At 35.4% G+C, this 22,137-nt stretch overlaps 1 protein-coding gene across 2 annotated transcripts in view; it reads right to left on the bottom strand.

Moving 5' to 3' along the window:
* Zc2hc1a (zinc finger C2HC-type containing 1A) overlaps nt 1-22,137 on the bottom strand; it is a 37,758-nt gene that overhangs the window by 5,414 nt on the left and 10,207 nt on the right. Inside the window, exons 3-9 of one of the 2 annotated variants that reach the window (XM_031376313.1) lie at nt 21,119-21,235; nt 15,171-15,312; nt 13,210-13,358; nt 11,551-11,650; nt 10,984-11,083; nt 3,779-3,895; nt 115-222 (exon numbers count right to left, since the gene is read on the bottom strand). In XM_031376313.1, coding sequence (XP_031232173.1) covers nt 115-222; nt 3,779-3,895; nt 10,984-11,083; nt 11,551-11,650; nt 13,210-13,358; nt 15,171-15,312; nt 21,119-21,235 — 833 coding nt within the window. The remainder of the gene's footprint in view (nt 1-114; nt 223-3,778; nt 3,896-10,983; nt 11,084-11,550; nt 11,651-13,209; nt 13,359-15,170; nt 15,313-21,118; nt 21,236-22,137) is intronic. The other variant, XM_031376314.1, reaches the window with a different exon arrangement.

The following is a 22,137-nucleotide window of genomic DNA, read 5'->3' as shown; positions in this document are numbered from 1 at the left end:
ACATTTTCTATTCAATTTGAAAATATATTGAGTTCTATAATAAAAAGATCTAATTATAAATAGCACATTATCTATTTTTCATTCTAATTATTAGGATAGCAGAACTAAACATACCTGGCTGCATAGCTCTCAGTCAAAGTCTTTCTTTTGTTGGTAAGCACCCCTGCCACAGAATTTCTTGCCAAACTAGGAGGTGTGGTATTTCGAGACTTGGTGTTAGCTCTACAAGAGGAAAGGGCGGTGTGATGAGAAAGCTCTGAAGCTAATGTGTCTTGATTTATCTTTTTACATCAGTAGATAGAAAAGCAGACAAGTTCAACATAATAACTTCCAAGTAAGTATTTTTAATCTGAAAACAAGTAGAATTAGTGACTAGTAACAGTAGCTGCACCACATGAGCTTTATAAAGTACCACACGGACTAAATGTGTGTACGCCTCACAGCTTCTCTGTAAAGCCTAGGTAAAAAGCCTCCTTTATGAGTGTTCTCAACACAGACACTGGTGACTGGTGACTGACAACTCCTAAGCAAATGTTACACAAGTATTATTGCTAACCCAAAAAATACAGGATACAGTTAAAATAAGAAAATGTGCTTGCTACTTTAAATAATATTCATTTTATTTAAGTGACTAAAAATAAATGACTAAAAATTTGATTAGATTTCAACAACTGCACAAACTGAAAGATCTGAATTAAGGGAGATTTATTATTTTCTTTTTTTTAAGTTTTATTGCATTATGATGAGAAAAGTTACATGATTTCAATTTATCTGAATTTGTTAACATTTAAAAACATATCTTAAGTAAATAGAATTAGATCACATTCTTGTTTCCCTTTTGTATGTCAGCTCCTCCCAGAGATCCCCTTCAATACCTACAATATCTTTTTTTGTCATATTGCTTAAAATTTATAAAATATTATAACACTAAAAATAAGTATTATAAAAGTTGTTTGATATAAAACAATAATCTAATAGTCTTATGTAGATGCTCGTCTACAGCAATAGTGAAAATACATTTTTCTCAATATAAATTTTAAATAACTCCAAACATATTAACTGTATACTTAAAAATAATACATCACTACTAGTATTTTCTTAAATGAACATAAATATATAAAGTCTTTTTGCTTGTTTGTTTTGTATTTAGTAGAGTTTAAAATCTTAGCTCTTACTGTGGTACAAGCACAAAATAAGAACAATTTTTAGACACTGAATTTCATTATAATAAAGTTGTACTTCAATGACCCTCACATCACCAAAGGATTTTACCTCCATTGTAGCTAAGCTGAGAGTTGACAGTTCTGCTGCTCCAAGGAATGAATTGTAGGCTCCATTTTTGGATACAGACTTCCTGCTATGGTCAAAGCTATTTGACTTGAGTGAGTGACTTTATTCTCAGCCCACAGAGAACAGGTTACATTCATTTAAGAAATAGTGTGTGTGTATTAAGATGGTCTATCCATAATTTTGAAACTTTAGGAATCAAAGAAACTTATACATCTAAATTAGGGTATAATATTACTATGAAAAGTTATGGAATTTACATATTTAGATTAAAATTAGTTTTGTAATAGCAGTAGTAAAAATAATAACTTGAGTTTCCTCATTGATAAACTGATCACCATTATAGAAAGGTTTTAAGATATACATTTATATGAAAATGCATCATGTTGATTACACTCTACTCTTGTTACTGCTACATGTTAATTTTCAATAGTTACTATTATACCCTAAACACATTTCTGTATTGCATGAGTAAGTTATTTAGTTCCAATAAATAACTTCGTGCTGCCTGAGACAACTGAGGGAGAAAGCGCTTGAATAACTTTATCAAGGTGACTCCACATATGCCACAGAATCAAGACTCAGAAAGCCAGTACATTAGTCCCTGCCTTTTCTTTTAGAACTAAGTTCATTTGCAAGCATGCAAAAAGGAAGAAAAAAAAAGCTGTACAAATTTATTTCAAGGTGCCCAATCATTGGATGAAATTCTTCCTACTCTGTTTACATGGTAAATGTGGAAGCACCCCAAAGGTTAAATAACTACTTTCAAAATATATGGTAGTAGCTATCCTTCAAATACTTACTATACTAACTATACTGACATCTTCCTCTTTCATGTTGACAGCGTCTTTGTTTTTGAGACATTGTTTAAATATACTGTATATCACATGACCAGCTTGGAGAACCTGTGTTTAGAGACTATGTAATCTGTAATTCTATTATGTGGCCATATTAGTACTTGAACTTGTACACTACAAATACCACATTCCACACCCAATGCTACAATTTAGCTGTCTGAGCAGTCACTTCTTCAGCAAAAAGGAGGCACCTACATGCACTTATGAGACACCTAAGACTTCTTCAAATGCCCAAGTCTATAGGAGGCTTATTCTAGTCGACTTTACAAACGTCAACTAGAATGATGCCATGTCGTCCTAAATTAATTAAAAAAAAAAAATCATCAAGGGGTGGCATTCAAATAAGGAGTGTACTTTTTTTTCCTTTTCTTTTCAGAATCTCTACAAGTACTGTCAGACATATCACCTTCATATACTAAGAAACATAAATAAAAATATATTTTAAATATATCAACTTTAAATGATTAAAATTAAAGAAAAATGAGGTTATCCGCCTATATATCTATGATATATGCCTATTTTTCTAACATCTTGTAAGACAAAAGCCACTCTAAAAAGATTAGAAAGAACTATGCTGATCAATTCTTAACATGTTTCTCAAATACTCAAAATATTTTTCTTCCCAGTCTCAACCTAGCTAAGTATTTACACTACATATATGTGTGAATTTTACATAGTATGACTCAAACATATAATAAAGTAATTATGAAATTACACTTCATCTTTTTCATAGACAACTTCCCCTGAAATCTGCAACAACTCAAGGCCCAGAACACAGTGTCTTCCTTCCACAAATGGCCATTAACTGCAGCCATGCAACCACGCTATGTTACAATCTTTCCCTTAACTGTTTCATTGCATACCTAGTTAAATCATTATATTTCATGATGAAATATATAATTATATGATGAGTATAATAAGCAGGATGCATTTTCAACTTTGTTAATAATAAATTTAAAAAGATATTTACTTGTTACATCCTAATTTCATCACTAAAAAGTGAAGACTAAAGTTGATAGATATTAGGAACCCAAATCTGTGAACCCTGAAATCTCTTGCTACAAGGAGTCTCAGGAGTGACTTCAACTGCCAGCTTTCTTGGCCAGCAGGACAGAAGAGACCTGTGTGCACATGGCAGTACCCCAGCCTTCACCATCACATGGAGTTTATACTCCATGCTGCTGCGGCACTACCCCAGCAGGACCATCACATGGAGTTTATAGACCCGGAAGAATCTTAGTCTTCTAGCTGTAGTTCATCTTCTGCTTGACTATGTAACTCGGCCTCCACCCTTCTTTAAAGGTTACTACTCTGAAAAAATCTTTACATTCATAAAAATAACTGTTGAAAGTGACACCACAATTCCAGTCAAATGTTAACATTAAACAGAATAAAATCATGATTGAGGTTAATTTTAAAAGAAACTCTTAATAATAATAATAATAATAATAATAATAATAATAATAATAATAATAATAATTTATGGGTTTGAAAGCCAGTTAGCACTAAAATAGCTTTAAATGATTAAGGGAAGGTTATTTTTACACAGAAGGTAAGAAAATTATAGTATTCTATAACAGATCCTGTAAGAACTATCTGATAAAGGCCAACCAAACTGCATCATAAGTACTTACTTGCAAATGGGTACTAGCTCATGTCTTTTGAAGGTACTGTTTGACTTTGTATCACTGCCATACAACCTTTGCACATGTCTTCCAGTTCGAAGTGGAGGGCCTAACTTGTCCATCTTACTATCAAAATATATAAAAGTGTACTCATAAGGAGACTGCTACTGCTGCTTGCTTCTAAAGAATTATGTAGACATAAGGATTATTTTTCTTTAAAAACAGACATTCTGGTTCAGTAGAAATTCATCCTCTTCCCTTAATAACCTGACTGCCAAGACAAAACACCTGTCACAGATCTGAGTTATTGCCATCATTAGGCCATCCAGGCTACCCTGCCCGTTTCTACACAGACTCAATGCCATATTTATCCTGAGTAGGGAATAAATCAGGAAAGTATGGTTTGTGTGAAGCTATAAGAAACTTCAAGCTTTTATTCACAAATAACATAATTTTCATTTTCCCTGATCTCAAAGAACCTCTTTCTATTATTTTACTTTATGATTTTCCTTGCATTTAAAAGATGTAATAACTAAATATGGAGTGCTTATATATTTACCTTATCTCACCCTCAAATAAGGAATGAGTTTTATTTCTGAAAATTATGTAGCTAAAAGGCAAACCATGATCTATACTTTAAAAGACATGGTCATTCTAAATATCACAGGAAGACATTAACTAGCCACACCATTGTGAAACCTTTTTAAACATAAAGTATGCAATATCTCCATTTAGCGGATATTAGTGCTAAATGCGGGTCTGTTGGAGACTTCAATGTTTTATATTAGCTATATAGTCCAATCATATACCATCAACAACAAATACCAATTCACAAGAGAGAATAGGAAAATTAACAAATTAGAAAAACTATCTGAAATGGCTAGTAAGAAACATGCCATCTGTAACATTAAAAATAAATTTTTGAACTAGGTATGATAGCGCATGCCTTTAATCCTATCACTGTTAATTTTAGGCCAGTCTAAAGGAACACTGTGAATTTTAGCCCTGTCTAATCTACATAGTGGGTTCTAAGACATACAAAACTACACAGTGAGATCCAGTCTCAAATGTATGTGTGTATACACGTACACGCACACACATACACATCTATATACATATATTACACATATGCATCTATCTACTTATACATATACACATATACAGAAATCTATATACATATATTATACATACACATCTATATATATAAACATACTATATATTCCTTTAAAGAGATATCTGCTCACCCAATTGTGGTTTTATGTTTTTCTTATTAAGTTACTCAGTAAGCCCTAGGTACACAACCTGATTGTGTCAGACACTACAAATTTGGGAAAATAGAATAGCAAACAAAAGAGTAGAGTCCTTAAAGAGAATAGTATCCAAAAAGAATCTGATTATCATTCCAGAGTGTAAGGATCTCTCAGGAGTGGTGTTCTTTGTCTATGTGGTCAATCAAACTTGGTGCCCACAGTATGTATGTAGAGGTGTGCACAGTACAGCCTTAAACCAATGTTTTAAACATAATTTCTACAAGTCTTTGAGATGAAAATTTATCTTTAATTTATAAAAGATTAGAGAATCCAATGACTACAAATTTTTCTCTGAATTGTTAAACGTTAAATATTTAAACAATACTGTTACAAACACTACCATTAAAAAGACATCTGTGGTTTATGAATAAGAAATAAAATCTGCTTCAGAGAAAGTTACTAAAATTATATTTTAATATGATATATTTTCCAGTGTAGGGGAATTGAGGGTGGCGAGGTGAGAATGGATGGGTGGGTGGAGGAACACCCTCATAGAAGCAGGGAGAGAGAGGATGTGACAGGGTGTTTCCAGGAGGGAGGGAAACCAGGAAAGGGAATAACATTGGAAATGTAAATAAAGAAAATACCTAGTAAAAAAAAAAGAAAGAAAATTTCAGCTTAGCATACTTAGAGCTCTGGATTCAATCCTCAGCACCGCACAGAACATACACGAACTTTAAGTATAATTTAACTAAAAACAGATTGTTTAATTATGGTAAGAAATATTTAAATCCTACATGTGAATTAACAAACAAAAAGAGATACATAGGATCAGATACCAATCCAGGGTAGTTATCTAAGATGACTGTCTCCTGCAGTACACATATGAGAGCCTAGGGGAAGCTCCCACTGTGAAAAAAGCCAGGGACGATTCCTGCCAGACATGTGATTACATCCAACCCACTGTCATGTAGATAGAAAAGTCTACATCCTGACTATATAAATGATTATATTTTAAACAAAACATAATTCAAATGTTTTGTAGACTAAATTTTATTGGGGCTAAAATAAAATATGTGTTCTGCTACAATCTCCTATTGTTAGGTTGCATACATAAACAAAAATTTATAAATGTCAATTAATTATCAAAATTTTTTATAGCACTGTTTTGAGTTTTCAAAGTACTCATAGGTGAATGGCCACTTCAGGAAATACTTGGTAATGATCTTAACCTATTTCTGGCTTGAAGTAAATTTCAACCTAAGAAAAGTTCCTTGTTTACTGCTGATACAAAGAGTAGGTCCACTGAGAAATAAACTTCACCTGTTAATGAAGAGTGTTAACTACAGAAAGCAGCATAGATTGCTGCAAAATCAAAAGAAGATTTCTGGAATCATATTGGAAAAATTTACCAGGTAGCATCTGTTATCTTATGGGTCTCTATATTTTATGAATCTCTGTAAAGTTAGGATATTCTATGTCATATTCTACGACATTCAAAGCTCTAGGATGATCCGTGTGTGTGTGTGTGTGTGTGTGTGTGTGTGTGCATTCTAATACTTCACAGTTAATTCAGAATATCAAGACCACAATAAAAAAATCCACCCAAACATAATAGCTTCAATCATTTGAAAACGCTAGGTTCATATGCCAGAATACTATTTTACAAAAGAAAGAGATTTCTGGGTTGGTGAGATGCTCAGAAAGTAAAGTTGCTTTCAGCTAAGCCTGACGACCTGAGTTCAATTCCCATGATGCACATGGAGAGAAAAAGAACACCTATTGCCCACAAGAACAATCATTGTCTCATGATTTCTATTTGTATGCCTTGGCATGCATATCCACACACAAAATGAATAGATGTCAAAGAAATAAAATTAAAGGAACATGTTTCTATCATATAAAATCTATTGAAATTTCTTACTAACTTAATACAGTCATGTATTGATAATCAAATTCAGTTTTTTATTAGAAGATGTTCACCAGGGTTAGGGAGATCGTGGCTCAGTAGGAAAAGTGTTTGCTACACAAGAGGGAGGAGAACATGAGTTTGCATCCCCAGAAACCTTGTACAAAACTGAGCATCGTCCTATGCACCAGTACCAGGGATGCCAGGAGAATCTCAACTCTGGTTAGCTATGCAAGCAAAATTTATGAACTAGAGATCCGATGATAAGCCCTGTTTCAAAAAATGAGGAGATAAAGACAGTCAATGCTGACCCCAGGCCTCGACACACACACACACACACACACACACACACACACACACACATTTACATACACGTGTCCACGCACACTCACAAATGCTCTTAACATATACTCTGCACACACACACACATTTACATACACGTGTCCACCCACACTCACAAATGCCCTTTACATACTCTACAGCTCTTCTTTTTAACCCCATCAACTATGATAAAATATAAACAGGTTTATGTTTTCACTGCAACTGAAGTAAATTACTGAAAGATGGTAATTCTGCTATTAAAAAGGATATGTTTGGTATATATTTAAAGTGACGAACATTAAGAAAGCAGAGCTTGCAAGAACACAGCTTTGTCAGCTTTGTAGTCTTATTCAAATGTCACAGAATTTAATAACTCAGTGCTGCATCATATTTCTGAAAATTTCCCAGGCCAAAATTAAAATTAAATTTAAAAAAAATTAAATTTTAGATTTAGGATGAAAAAAATCTATTTGACTATTTTGTTTTTAAAAAACTATAGAGAAAACCACAGGTTATCTAGAATTAATTATCAAACATAAGACTTTTTCCAAGTACAAATATTAAAATGTGATGAACCCAATATATGATTCATAAGACCAGAATACATGAGCAAAGTGAACTGTGCTAATTGCTATGAACAATGCTTGGAACAGCTGTAGGATCATGAAGTGCTAACATTTACCAAGCTCAGATGATTCTCCGTCCCTTCAGTGTCATCGCTAACCAAATGCTTCAGTACGAGTCAATGCATAACTGAAAAGGTCACTGTCAGGCTAACTTTAAGAAAGTCTTTTACAGAACCACTATTCTATGAGTCAACAGGTTTACAGTTGAAATTTTTGACTTATTGATTCATTAGTTTTATCATCATTCCATAAAAATGCCAGACATTTAGGTAGGGTTTCTTTATTCCTTCAATTCAATCACTATGGTGTTTACATTTTAAGAAAGAAAACAATAAAATGAATCGTTGCTCGAAAGATTCCAATACAGAAATTGAAGCTGGCACTCCACAGACAGCTGTTGACTGCTTCCACATAAAAGGAGAACAGTAGTCGCCCATTAATATTGTAATACAGAAACTGTATTGACCAGAAATAAACAATAACTCTGGTTCAAGGGAAAGGTCCTTCTATATAGACAATTAGAATCTGAACACATAGGGCATCGAAAGTGTTCAATATCATGGTATTATAAGCAGTGCAATATTTGGAAAAGCATATGTTCAAAATCTTTGCCTATTAGTAAAACATATTTTCTCTTAGGGATCATATAAATCAGGTTTTTGATAAGGCTTCTTAAATGAGTTATGAAAGTCTTTATAACCATAGTCACAAAGTATTGTCAGAGAGACACACTCGAAGTTGCACAGTTACCTAGTGGCACAGCAGAACACAAGTGCCTCATTGTCTACCTCCACAATTGCTTTGTTCTCACTCACTCCTGTGCTTGCTCTCTCTGTCTCAGGGGTGTGGTGTTTCCATGGATGTGCATGCGTTTTTTTTTTTTTTTTTATTTGTTTTTTGGATGTGTGCAGCGGCATGTCTGAGTACAGGCAGGGCTGAAGTTTGTATCAGGAATCATCCTTGCTCCTTATTCATTGAAGCAAAGTCTCTCAATCAAACCCTGAGTTAGTTGGTAAAGTTCATCTTGCTAGCCAGTTTAATCAAGTGACTCAGGTACCACGTTTCAGGGTTGGAGACACAGGCAGACTGCTATGTCCACTCAGTGCTGCAAGGCTTCTAGGTACCAGAACTCTAAACCTCGTGCTTGTATAGCAACTACTTTAATTACTGAGCCATCTACCCAGTCCCAAAATTCTTTATTAAAAAATTCTACCAGCCAGCTTCATGTACACAGTCTCCAACCAAAGATAAAACCATCAGTAAAACACAAGTACTGAAAAATACTGCCTTCTAATTTATAATTAGCAATACCTAAAACACTAAAAGGACTAGAGCCTAATTAAAAACAATTCCCTTTGCTATGATACAAAGGTCCTGTAGAATTAACATATGTTGTGCCTCTGCATTACTATGTAGTGAGTTGGTCAGTAGAAAAGAAAAAAGAAATCAGTATTGTTTTTGTTCGTGAACCACCAGAAGATAAATAAGGAAACACACGTAACTCCTTGTACTTTGTCAGCATTTTGTTGGCTTTTTATCCCTTCTGCTCTGTGGTCTTGCTCATTTGTTCCTTTGCTGATCCTGGGGACTGACCCCAAGGCTTTGAACATGCCATGCAATTATCCCACCACTGACCTACATAGTCATCCCATTAAACTCTGTGTGTGTATGTGTGTGTGTGCGTGTGTGTATGAATATGTGATATGTGTGTGTTTGTGTACATATACTGGTGTGTTTGAATGCAGGCGCACACGTGCCATGGGGCACATATGAAGGGAAGAGAGCAATATCAGGAATTAGCCCTCATCTCTCTCTACCTTTTGTTGGCACTGGTCTCTTGCTTTCTGCTATGTAGATCAGGCTAGCAGGTCTGTAAGGTCTCAGAGATTCTGCTGTTCTGCCTCCCATAGCCCCAATAGAAGGCTAGCATTACAGTTACTCATGGGTGCTGGGGATTTGAGCACATGTATTCATGCTTATAGGCCAAATGTGTCATCCACTGAGGCCTCTCACCAGATTCAAAGTCTTTGTATATCTTGTATTTCTTATGCTATCTGAATTGAGTGGGGGAAAAGATGGCTAATCACAACTAACAAATAATCCTTTGTAAATTTTCTTCATAAGTGACTATGGGTCAGAGATAAAGTATTCTTGAAAATTATGTGTTATATTTCCTTAACGAACTGTATATCTAAAAAAATACAAAATCTTCTGTTTTTGTTTTCTTTATTGTCTCTGTAATTTTGTAATTTATTAACAGAGGAAAGTAAATCTCTAAAAATAAGTATTTATTTTAATAATAATAAAATGCCTAATTTTATCAAGTTTTCCAACATTATAATGGATTGTTGAAAGCAGAAACTATTTCACTAAAAGCCATCTATATGGACTAATACAGTATAGGAAAACTAGAATTATTAGTAAATAATAATTTACTGATAATTCCATATATGCTGTCTACACAGAATATTACATATTTTTAGTTTCCATTATACTACACTTCAGACAATACAGGCATACTACAGAAAATTCCATGAGGAATTTGATACCCTTTATTTTTCTCATACCAAAATCATTATAACAATATATTCATTTTTATGATTCTAAATAACTGTATATACATCTCTATGTGCATTATTCCATCAAAACTATTCATTTAGTGATTTTATGTATTATAATAAAAATATTTGACTATTTTCTAGTCAAGGCAATTTCACTCAGTACCTGACTTCCTAAAAGTTACATACCTTTAAAGATATCTGACCCTCTGAGTTCCTCTGTGACTACAAAAGACTTATTAAGTACAGTCCCCAAGATATTGGCAATTACTAAACCTTCAATATTACACATTATTTCCTTAGACACACCAAAATAAAACTGTTCACCCAAACACACACACACACACACACCCCACAAATAATACATTAGGCTCTAGATGAAGAGCAACTCTATTTTTTTGAAACTGTCATACTAGGATTTTAACAGTATCTCTGTCTCTTCAGCAGAATCTTCTAAAAGAAACAAATGAAGCAGAAAGACAGAGCGAGGACGAACACAAAGCGCGGCCGTCATACAAAGCACAGCTAGGCACATGCAGCGCGGACTTACCCTGCCTGAGGGGCTGCTACTGCTCTATGAGAAGGAGATAAAGTCTGAGGTTTGTTTCCCAAAGGACTGTTAACTGAAGATGCTTTACCCGTAGCCACACCTTATAATAAAAAGGCAACAGTTTTTTTAACAATAATATGAAAGAAAATTCACTTAAAGCAGAGTCTCTAACAAGGCAAATTCCTTGTTAGATATAAAATAAAGAATTTCAAACTGTTAGTAAGGAATGTGTCCAGTTCTCGTTTTTATCCCATCACTGACACACAAATAACATCCCACTTGAGTGGTTTCCTCTTTAAACTGTTAGTATCTGTCTTTTTGGACAGTTTCAAGCACATATACAAAAAAATGTGTGAAAACATTATAGTCTTTCAAGTAATAAAGAAAGAACTTGGCTGTAGTTGCTATTCAAAGTTACTTCCATTTTACCCAGAAATAAACACTAAGTTAAATTTCTTATGTATAACTTTTTTAATAATGTAAACTAGACCACTTTTGGTATATCCTTATCAAACAACACGGTTTTCTTTGTCTATCTGTTTAATTGGCCGTATGGGATCTCATTACCTACAACTGCTTTGCTAGTAGTACTTGGTTGTGGCAGTCGGGAAGATCCTGATGACGTACTTCCAGGAGGATTTGATTTTTTAAGCAGAGACGGCTTATACTAAAATAATGAAAATTAAAAAAAAAATCATTTTGATATTAAGAGATACAAACTAGTAATTCAACAGCTCATAATCCCTAATGCCTGGAGTTGGTTTGTTTTGTTTCACATGAAGAAAAGGCTATAGAGATAGATGATGATGACAATTATGCAGCATTATGAATGAATTCAATAATACTGATATATACTTAAATCCAGTCAAGCAAAAATATTTATAAAAGCATAAAGTATTCTAGTACAGAAATCAAAACAAGTTTACAGTTTATAGGCCAATTCTTGTACAAAAACCATAACTATCTCAGGCAACTATGGAAAGAAGTTTACAGTTCCATGAAAACCATTTTTAATGCACTGAATGTTAGAGTAGGCAAGAAGAAACTGCCATGTTAGCCAATCCAAGACTGCAGCAACGACCTGCCAGCACACAGAGCACACTGCAGAAGAAAAGTGAGGTAGCCACACTGACACCACTAACTAAACTGGGAATGTTTCCAGATAGATGCTGTCCAGGAACCAGGAAGGCACTGAATACAAAGCCTGCCTTTGGATGTACTACGAACGATAAAGTAGGGGAAGAATAGACATGTGTCTGTGTAAAAGCTGAAGGCAGCAGCAGGAAAGACCTAACACAATTTCCCAAGAATAACTTAGTTCATGTATATGTTCAAACACTCATCCAACCCAGTGTGCTTTCGAAGCAGCATTTAAGAAGGAACTGAATAATTAGACTGTAAAGTCTAGTCTCTAGAATGGCAAAAGCATATTTAAGCTGAAGAAAAGAAAGAAAACATGTAAGCAAAACTAAAATGCACATGTTAAAATGATATTTTCTTATCAGATGTAATACATTTAAAATAACCAGGAATAAAAAGATATTTTAAAGGACAATAAAGGACACTATATTATGGATTACAAATGCAGGCATTATTACAATCTAAGAAAATTTCCAAGTATGTGATATATAAGAGTCAAAATTAGCATGAGAAACAGAAAATACTATAATCAAAGCTAAAGATTTTTTTATCAAATTTCCTTCTATAACTCATGAGAGAATGAAAAGAAATGTCACTAGAGTCAGTCAGTTCTACCTGGCATCTATGCATCTTAACGCACAGCTGCATATTCCAGGTGGTGTGGCACACACCAAAAGAAGAACACACTTTAATAGCATAACGATTTAGACAAATACACTCCTGGACTAAAACAGAATGAAAAATAAGTAGTAATATATGTAGAAAAATTTAATGATCTGAAAATAAATAATTCATTTGAAATGAACTCTGAGTAAACATTAACAATTAGAATATATTTTAAACTAAAAAAAATTATAAGATGTAATTAAAGCAATACTAGGAAAAGGAATAAAATACCTTTTAAATACATTAATTTGTGCTATTTTTTCTCAACTTGAATTTTATACTAAAGCCCTTAGAAATAACACATCTATTTTGACTGATTAAAAATCTATAGTTTAGTGTTAGGAATAATAAACATAAAAATATGAATCTCAAAGAGGCACAACTCACTACTTATAACAACATTTCAAACTGTCCATTTACCTGTGGCCGAGAGGCTGCTTTTCCTTTGGAATCAGTAGAAAATTTGCCCTTATTACTAATACGTGCTGCCTGTTCTTTACAGAAACTGATATGTCTGTCGGCTGCATTTTCATTGAATCTCCTCTGGCAATATGGACACTGAATGTAATCTAAAGCAAGGAGAGACAAGGTCAGTGGCAGAGCTCCTCTCATGGAGTGGCAGAGCTCCTCTAATGGGCGGGAGACTCTTATGGTCAGGAGATCAAGCTGAGAACCGTACAGAATAGCATCTGACAAGCATGAGGTCCCATCCCACACAGCATCCAACCTGGCTGACCTAAACTTGATAAGGCTATTTAAGGAAAAGTCCAAGAAGTCAGTATGTCAATCAATCTGAGGAAAGCTGGAGAAAATAAATAAATAAATAAAAGTATCAGTAGAAAAGAAAAAGAAAACAAGAAAATATCTGTTTTCATTATGGACATAAACTTTATGGTATCTAAACAGTAAAAACACATTTAAATATAAACTGAGGTACAGATTAAATTATAAAATCTTTTTAAAAATAAAATGAAGAAATAGGAAAGCAGACTGCCAAGAAACTTATTTTCTAAAAGGAGGTTTAAACGAAATGGCAGAAGTAGTTTAAAAATCAAAACTTCATTGACATAATTTAAATTTCAGAAAAAAATAAACCCTACTTTTTAATGGCACAGTCTAAAGCATCCAACAATAAAATGTATGGCAAGTCCAAACCCTTCAGAATTGCTACAGTCCAGGTCGCCCTGACAAACTGGCATCTTCGGTTACTTACAGGGATATGGCAAGTACAGCTACGCTACGACGGAGTACAGAAAAATGCACCTAGAGCAGGGAGGCCAACTTCATGGAACCCAAATGCACACTAAAAGGCGAGCTAGCTAGCTAGCCCGGCTGGATCATCCCAGAAACACACAGGCTCTGTAACACTTTAGGGACTGACAAACTTTAGCCTGTGGGCATACTCCAGTCTGCTTATTGCCCATATTTAAAAATAAAGGTTTCTGTTCTTGTGATTGTTTGGGATATAACTTTAGCCACTCATTGACAATTATGACAAAGAAAAGCTAAATAGCCCCTAAGTAGGCTTACCAATAGTCGATACTTAAAATTCTTACAACTTGGCGGTTACTAAAATATCTGGCAAGTGTCTCCTCTTGAATAAAATGTTTTAAATAATCACATACAGTCTGCTAAAAAAAATTCCCTTTGAAGTAAACTCCAAACTACAGCACCAATTCTATTTCAATGTGGCTGGCGGCTTATATTAAAATAACAACCTGCTAAGGATGGTCTAATAGCCAATAGTAAAATGCCAAGCCTACTATTTTAAGGCTATCTTAGTATTTCATATGGAGTTGCTACAATCTTTTTACTTTGATAATAATAAACAGTACAACTTCTAGTTTCCCAGTAAAAACTGTAGTAAAAGATTATTTTGAAAACATAATTTGGGTAATTGGTATACAACAGAAGTTCTGAATTAATTATGTAGTTTAAAAATGTTCTAACTTTCTTTTCAGGGGAGATACTAAAGAGCCAAGCAACGTAACTATCTGAATCCCAATGAATGTGTAATGAGTATAACTAATTTTCTATATATCAATACTTTAGAATTAAAAATTTAAGAACATTTTAAGCTGATGTTTAAATAAAATCACTGTGATGAGAAGCAGTGTGTTTTTATGCTCCATAAGGTTGTATCTGTATATCCAGATTCTTGGATTATCACCTTTACATTAATACAAAGCATTAATATACTAAAAAGTATTAATACAATAAAGTATTAATATAATACATTAATACTAGAAAGTATTAATACATTAATATAAAGGATTATGTGCTACTATGTTTCTTCATAAAAAGTTATTTCCTATCAACTTAAAAAACCAATTCTACTCCTTTGCCCACATGAACATTTCTGCCAACAATCCCCCACATACCCGGGTCGTAGGAAGGCGGAGGCGGAGGAGGAAGTTTGCCGCCCTCTTTGAGAGCCTGATCAAGACCTTTGGCTGCTCTTATGGTGGCAATGAATTCCTCGTGCTTTCTTCTCCAATTAGATGGTTTCTTTGGTGGTTCTGGCTAAAAATGAGAAAGAAGTAACATTAAAATATACTTTTTAATATACTGAAACAAAAGTTCAGGTAAAGCCATATTATTTTAAACATTCTCTTAGCAGGAATCCACCAGTGATTTTTCCCAAACTAAAACCCAGGAACTACATTGTGTGCGACTTTTAAATACAATTCTCCTCAAGGCAGATACTGGTGGCAAAGTGCCCTCTACAGCCATGTCTGTACAGGACATCTGTGCTTGCACTCCAGATGTCATTTTTGTGATCCTGTATATATGATAAATGAACCAAATCGGAATCGTTTGAACTGCTGTAGAGGTAGAGAACAATGCTGAGGACTTCACTGGATTTTCTTTGATGAGTGAGACTGAAGACGCATTCACCGTCTCAGGAAGCCATCTGGGTTTATTCGGTGAGCAGTCATATTCCTAGGCAACCCCTTCCCTGACTTTTAGTCTTTCAGGAATAATTCTTCTAGGTACTGAGTAAAGAATTCTTTTCCTCCAATTCCTGTGGATATTCAGTTATTTTAAAACTATTAGTTAATATACTATTTTCTGTTGGGTTTTGGCTTTGTTTTCTGAATTTTATTTCTATTTTATTCATTGTATATTGCATGCATTTGGCATAGAATATGACATGAGTTCAGCTTGTTTAAAAAAAAAAAAGTCATGCCATTGTGTCTGTATGTTAACTCCCTACTGCACCCTACGCCAATACAGAGAGAAACAACCATCATAAGTTATGCAAATGAGTGTAAATCTATTCTTGATTTCCCCTTCATTTCACTGCTACGATGGCCCTTGCGTTAGCATTTTAAATACTGAAACTTTATGGTACATGAAGTATCTGACAGGATAATTGTACTTCATGCTCTCTTTCAGTCTTAGTCGTATATGTGAACTTTTCTCTATCATCTCGTAATTGGCATGTCATTAAAAAGACTATTAATTTAACTAGAAAAATGGAGCATTTTACTCATAAATAATTTAGGGAATCGAATCTTTCTTCATTTATGTTTTTAGTATTCCAAGTGCTCTTCATAGATGACTTGGACTTTGATTGCAAAATGTACTCACAGTAACCTAACACCTTGTGTTTTTCTTCTATATAAGATTTTCCATGACTTGTCTTAAGAAGTTATCTATTAAGCATATCAAACCTAGCAATTTTTATACATTCTCTATAAATGTTGCTTTTATTTCATCAGCTGGAAGGATGAGATAAGATCTGTACCCAAGCAGTGTGAATATCTGACTTGGGCTGAGCCCAGAGCTTTTCTTTCTCTATTCTAATTATCTCTAGGCCTAGGTCTGGAATCTCCTAGCCTCAGTACAATCTAATTTTCCAAGATTACTGATTCAATCTGGCTTCTCTTGGCTTCTGCATGAATTGTTCTCCTCATTCTCTGGCTCTTCACTTGTCTTCATTTGTGTCTACCTTATTCTCTCTGCCACCTGCCTTTGTAAAACTGTTCCACTAAAACTACTAAATCTACTGCAGACATCCACCCTCTCCCTGGGTTGCTGTAAAGTAGCCTCGCCTTCCGGTGCTGGTCTCAAGAGTTGGGCAGACCTTACCTCTGATTCATTCTGTCTGTCAAATCCTTTTCTGATTCATCACTTTGTCTGCCCTTCAGTTAGAGGTCACCTTCAAACATGACTGCTTCCTTCTACAAACTAACCTTACCTTCATTGTGAGGGGTTAAAGGCTTATACTAAGGGCATGTCTATATTCCAGCAAGATCATACTGTAATCCAGAGTGTGTCTGCCTTCCAGCCAGATCACACAGATCTAGAAGGTCTTTGGATGTGAGCCCTTGCCAGAACAGTCATGTTACTAAATTCAAATTTCTCTATAATTTTCCTTGTTTTACTTTGTCTTACTGTCCATTATAATTTTTCAGTCGATTCCCTTGAGTTTTCTAGGTATATCATAATTCCCAATAGGCACAGAGTGTCCCTTTATTTCTTTAATCATACCAACTGGTGTCTTATGTGCTAGATGTAACTGAGTCCAGCTCCTGACTCATGAGTCTACCATCTCTGTCATCTTCCCACTAAACACAATGCTGGCTTACATTAATTAGTCCAACTATTCTTAACGTCTTTATTTTTAAATCAAGAATATGCATTTAGTCATCATCAAAATATAGTTATATAAAAATACAAATCCAAAATTAAATAACAAGAACTAAAACACTAACTGCCAGGCCTACTTCTGGTCAAACAGCATGTGTGCAGGCAAAGACTGGTCATGGAGCAAGGCTGAGACTGGTCATGAAGCATGTGTGCAGGCCTAGACTGGTCATGAAGCATGTATGCAGGCTGAGACTGGTCATGAAGCATGTGTGCAGGCTGAGACTAGTCATGAAGCATGTATGCAGGCCTAAACTGGTCATGAAGCATGTATGCAGGCCGAGACTGGTCATGAAGCATGTGTACAGGCCTAGACTGGTCATGAAGCATGTATGCAGACCTAGACTGGTCATGAAGCATGTATGCAGGCCGAGACTGGTCATGAAGCATGTGTGCAGGCCTGGACTGGTCATGAAGCATGTGTGCAGGCCGAGACTGGTCATGAAGCATGTATGCAGGCTGAGATTGGTCATGAAGCATGTATGCAGGCCTAGACTGGTCATGAAGCATGTGTGCGGGCCTAGACTGGTCATGAAGCATGTGTCCAGGCCTAGACTGGTCATGAAGCATATATCCAGGCCAAGACTGGTCATGAAGCATGTGTGCAGGCCTAGACTGGTCATGAAGCATGTGTCCAGGCCTAGACTGGTCATGAAGCATGTATGCAGGTCTAGACTGGTCAAGTGTAGCTCTCACATATCATCCAAGCAGCTTCTTTTTATAGCGGGTGGAGACTCTTACAGAGGTCCACACAGCAGAAAATACATGAGTATGGTGGCCAACCCCAACAGATTCAACTGTAAGGTAACCTGCTACATATAAGGCTCAAGGAAAAATCACACAAAGGGGGCAGAGAGATTATAAAAGCCAGAGGAACAGGACACCTGGTACAAAATAGTGACCTCTAAACATGACAGAAAAATTACATATATGAAATCTAAACAATATGCTTTCCTGAAGAGCACTACCATAATGAGAATACCAGCTGACATATCAAAGTATACGGGAAAAAGCCCTTGGTTCAGAACTACAGGTGGTCCATCGTTCCTGGGAGAGGAAGAATACATTTTCTCTAGGGATAATCTATTCCTGAATTATATACACAGTATATGCACACACACACACGTATGTACAACCCCAAGACTCAACCCTGAACAAATGTACATATTAACAATGCTAAATGGACTCAATAGGTTGTACATACACATATGTATGTGTGCATACGGTATAAAGGAAGACAAGGGAGGAAGGTTGAGTCAGGAGTGCTGTGTATACAGTGCTCATGTATGAAGTTCTCAAATTCTCCTACTAATTAAAAACAGCTATAATGTATAGTTCTTATATGAAAGATATAGAAAAAGTTATTACTTTACAGCTAAATGGCAACATTTATCTGTTCTGTAGTATTAGTCATCTAATGACAAGGTGTGCTGGTCTTTTCTATGTGTTTTCACTGCAGACTGATCTTTCTATCAGTGAGAGCTAACAGCCTTCCTATTATTCATCATTGAATGAAGATGGTTTTCCTGGTGTGTTGTATCAGGGTCCGTAAATGAAGCATTTGAGGAGATTTCTGAGACCCTGAGAGAAAACTACAACTTAAAGGACAGAGTCTTGTAATCTCTGTTCTTCTACAACTTTGGCTGTTCTGGGATTTAGCTTCCATGCAGGAATGGGTCTTACTTCAGATTACCTGTCATCTTACCCATGGTTACTTAGATGATGATGTGAACCAGGGACTCCCCTCCTGACTCCACAAAGCCTAAAGTAATATAACCTTTCCCTGTCACTACATACAACCTGAAATCAAAAGTCAACTTTGCTCACATGACCTTGCTTAACCCTCAGAATATAAACTGATGCCCTGAATAAAGTTGGTACAGGCTTTAATCGCCTCAGTTTCAGCTTTGCTCTCCCAGGCTCATGCCGCTGACTAGAGTGGCAACAGTGGTGCAGCTAATGGGAAAGATGAGGAGACTGCTACACTGACGCAAACAGTGGCCATCTGCTGCCGTCAGGGAGGAACACACTATTTCTTAGACTAGGCTCGGGGTGACTGCAAGCACCTGCCTAGAAGTACACATCTACGGGAAACAGAAGACTACTACTGTCATCTTTTCTATTCAAATAACCACTTTACAAAAACTATTAGTCGGCCCTCCCCCCTTCAGGAAGGGTTCGTATCCCCAACTCCTCACTTGTTCCTTTTGGCTTTTGTTCAACTTTAGCCTGGCCCATTTCAGATCCTGACAATACAAGTTTGCATATTTTATCTTGTGTCTCACTTGGCTGTAGTGTAAGATACACATTCTTAAAGAACTCACCTTAGAGAAATTACCTTTAAGATGAAAAGTCCCTCGTGTATTATATGGTGTCAGATTTTGGCCACAGAATCCCATAAACTTTCTACTTATTCTCTTTGTGGTGGTTTAGCCTGGATTCCAATTGCTTTAGGCCGTTCTTATGTGTATCTGGTAGTCTGTTCATGGCATCCTGTCTTTAATTTTACCAAAACTAGAGTTTGTTCTATTGTTTAAGTGCTTGTAATTTTACAGGATTCCCTTAGTACAAATAAATACATTAAGAAGTACACTATAATGTCTTCTAGTTGCTTTCCAAACTATGATATGTATGTGACTCACCCAAGGACCCTGTAAACAGCAGTTTTAATTCAGTGTGTATGTATATATGTGATATCAAGATTCTGCATTTCTAACAAGTTCTCCAGTAATGCTGCTATTAATACACTAAGGATCACACTTTAGGGAGGAGTAGGCATCAAACTACTCTATAATTTCACTTTGCCTTTATTATTAAAACAATCAAATGAGACTTTTAAAAAGTGGTAACATTTGAAGATTATAGTCTTGTGTAACCTCCACAATAACCCCATGAGATACCACCTCTATCAGCACTGCAAAGGTAAGCAGAGGCATGCATAGGCTAACTGGCCTAGTCAGCACACAATGTTACCTAAGCACATCAAATCTAGGATCTCACTCCTGTAGTCAGTCTCTGTACCAATGAGCCCACACTGTCTCAGACATTCAGCTGCCTAAGTTAACTAATGTTAACTGCATCAATGGCACCTGGTATGAAAAACTTCAAATCCTTGTTTATGTTTCTTAGTCAAGTCCGATCAACTTTCCTGTAAGTATTCGCAGACAGAAAAACAAAGTTAAATATCAGATTAGCCTAGCATCAAATAACTTTATCTAAGAAAGGGAGCTATTAGACACAAGGGCTAAGAACCGAACCTCATTCCTCTGAATGAATAGCAACTGCTGAGTAATCTCTCCAGAACCAATTTAACTCAAAAAAAAAAAAAATACACTTCACTAAACTTATTTTTATCACTATATTCAAATTACCCCACAAAAAAAAAAAAAACAACCAACATATGGTTAGTTTAAGGAAGTCACTTAAATATAAACCAGCTCACAGTGAAGTTTTACACAGCTAGAATGGCTGGCCACCTGACACCAGAGTTCCCTGTATAGTTTGAAAGTTTCACTATCAGTGACAATTTTACTCATCTGTGTTTCTAATTAAAATAAACTTTATGTTCCTGATGATAGTTACTCTGAATACATAACACAGAGTGTTGTTTCCCTAGACTCACACTCCTAATTGTTTCACAAAGTGTAGTAGCACAATCTACACTGCCTAGCCTTACCCTGGGTTTGAGAGGCTTCACTGTGGGAATGTCAGTCCCTTCAGCTCTCTGCCGGCTGGAATCAAAAGTCTTCCGCTTTTTAGTGGCAGTTTTCTGGCAAATGGGTCCATGTTTTTTCTGTTAAAAATCAAGAAACTCAGTATAATATTTTCTTTTCTACAGAAGAGAAAACAGAAAAACTAAAATTTCAGTTCTGCTTAAACACCATATTAAGAAAAAAAAAAACAGAGGAAAAGTTACATCTTTCCTTATTTAGATTAAGCTTTTCCCCACACAAAACACACATACACATGCACATACCTTTCAGGAAATTATAGAGGAATATCTTAGGATTTCAGGAATCATTTAAAATTCTAGTTTTCAACATTGCTAAGAAGCAATAGTGAAAGAACTCAGAGCTACTTCAGTGAGTCCTCAGAAGTAAAGACACAGCCATGAGAAGTCATGTAAGAGCAGGACTCCTCAGCCTTGTGTTACAGACGTTACCCCACAATACTGGGGTTACATAAGGTAACATAAAAATGGATTAATACAACACCGACTCAAAGTAGCAAGCAGAGTAGTCCAGCCTGTGTCTTTCTGATAAAACTATCCCCTTTCTCCTAGAACTCATAATTTTCCCTCCTAGAGCCCAAGCTTGTTTTCTTCAACTGTGACTTTTCCTGATGTGTGTAAGGGTCTGTATCTACAGATTGTTTTGTTAATAAATGCTAAATTATGTGTTCATTTTAAGCATGCACAGTTAAAATTATCTTAGCTAGTCTCCAAATAACCAGCTCTATAGAAAAAGACTCTCCATCCAGCACAGAAAGTTTGTTGACCGAGACAACATACTAAATGGCACCTTGCTCCTTTTGCACTTCAGTAAATGCAAGAAAACTGCACTGTTAAGTTTATCTGAAAGAAAGGAAGAAAGAAAGAAAGAAAGAAAGAAAGAAAGAAAGAAGGAAAGAGAGAAAGAAAGAAAGAAAGAAAGAAAGACAGAAAGAAAGAAAGACAGAAAGACAGAAAGAAAGAAA

Source organism: Mastomys coucha, unplaced genomic scaffold (assembly GCF_008632895.1).
Source record: "Mastomys coucha isolate ucsf_1 unplaced genomic scaffold, UCSF_Mcou_1 pScaffold17, whole genome shotgun sequence".
Classification (NCBI taxonomy): domain Eukaryota; kingdom Metazoa; phylum Chordata; class Mammalia; order Rodentia; family Muridae; genus Mastomys; species Mastomys coucha.
The sequence above is the reverse complement of the archived record's forward strand: the minus strand, read 5'-3'. Positions and strand labels throughout refer to the sequence as shown.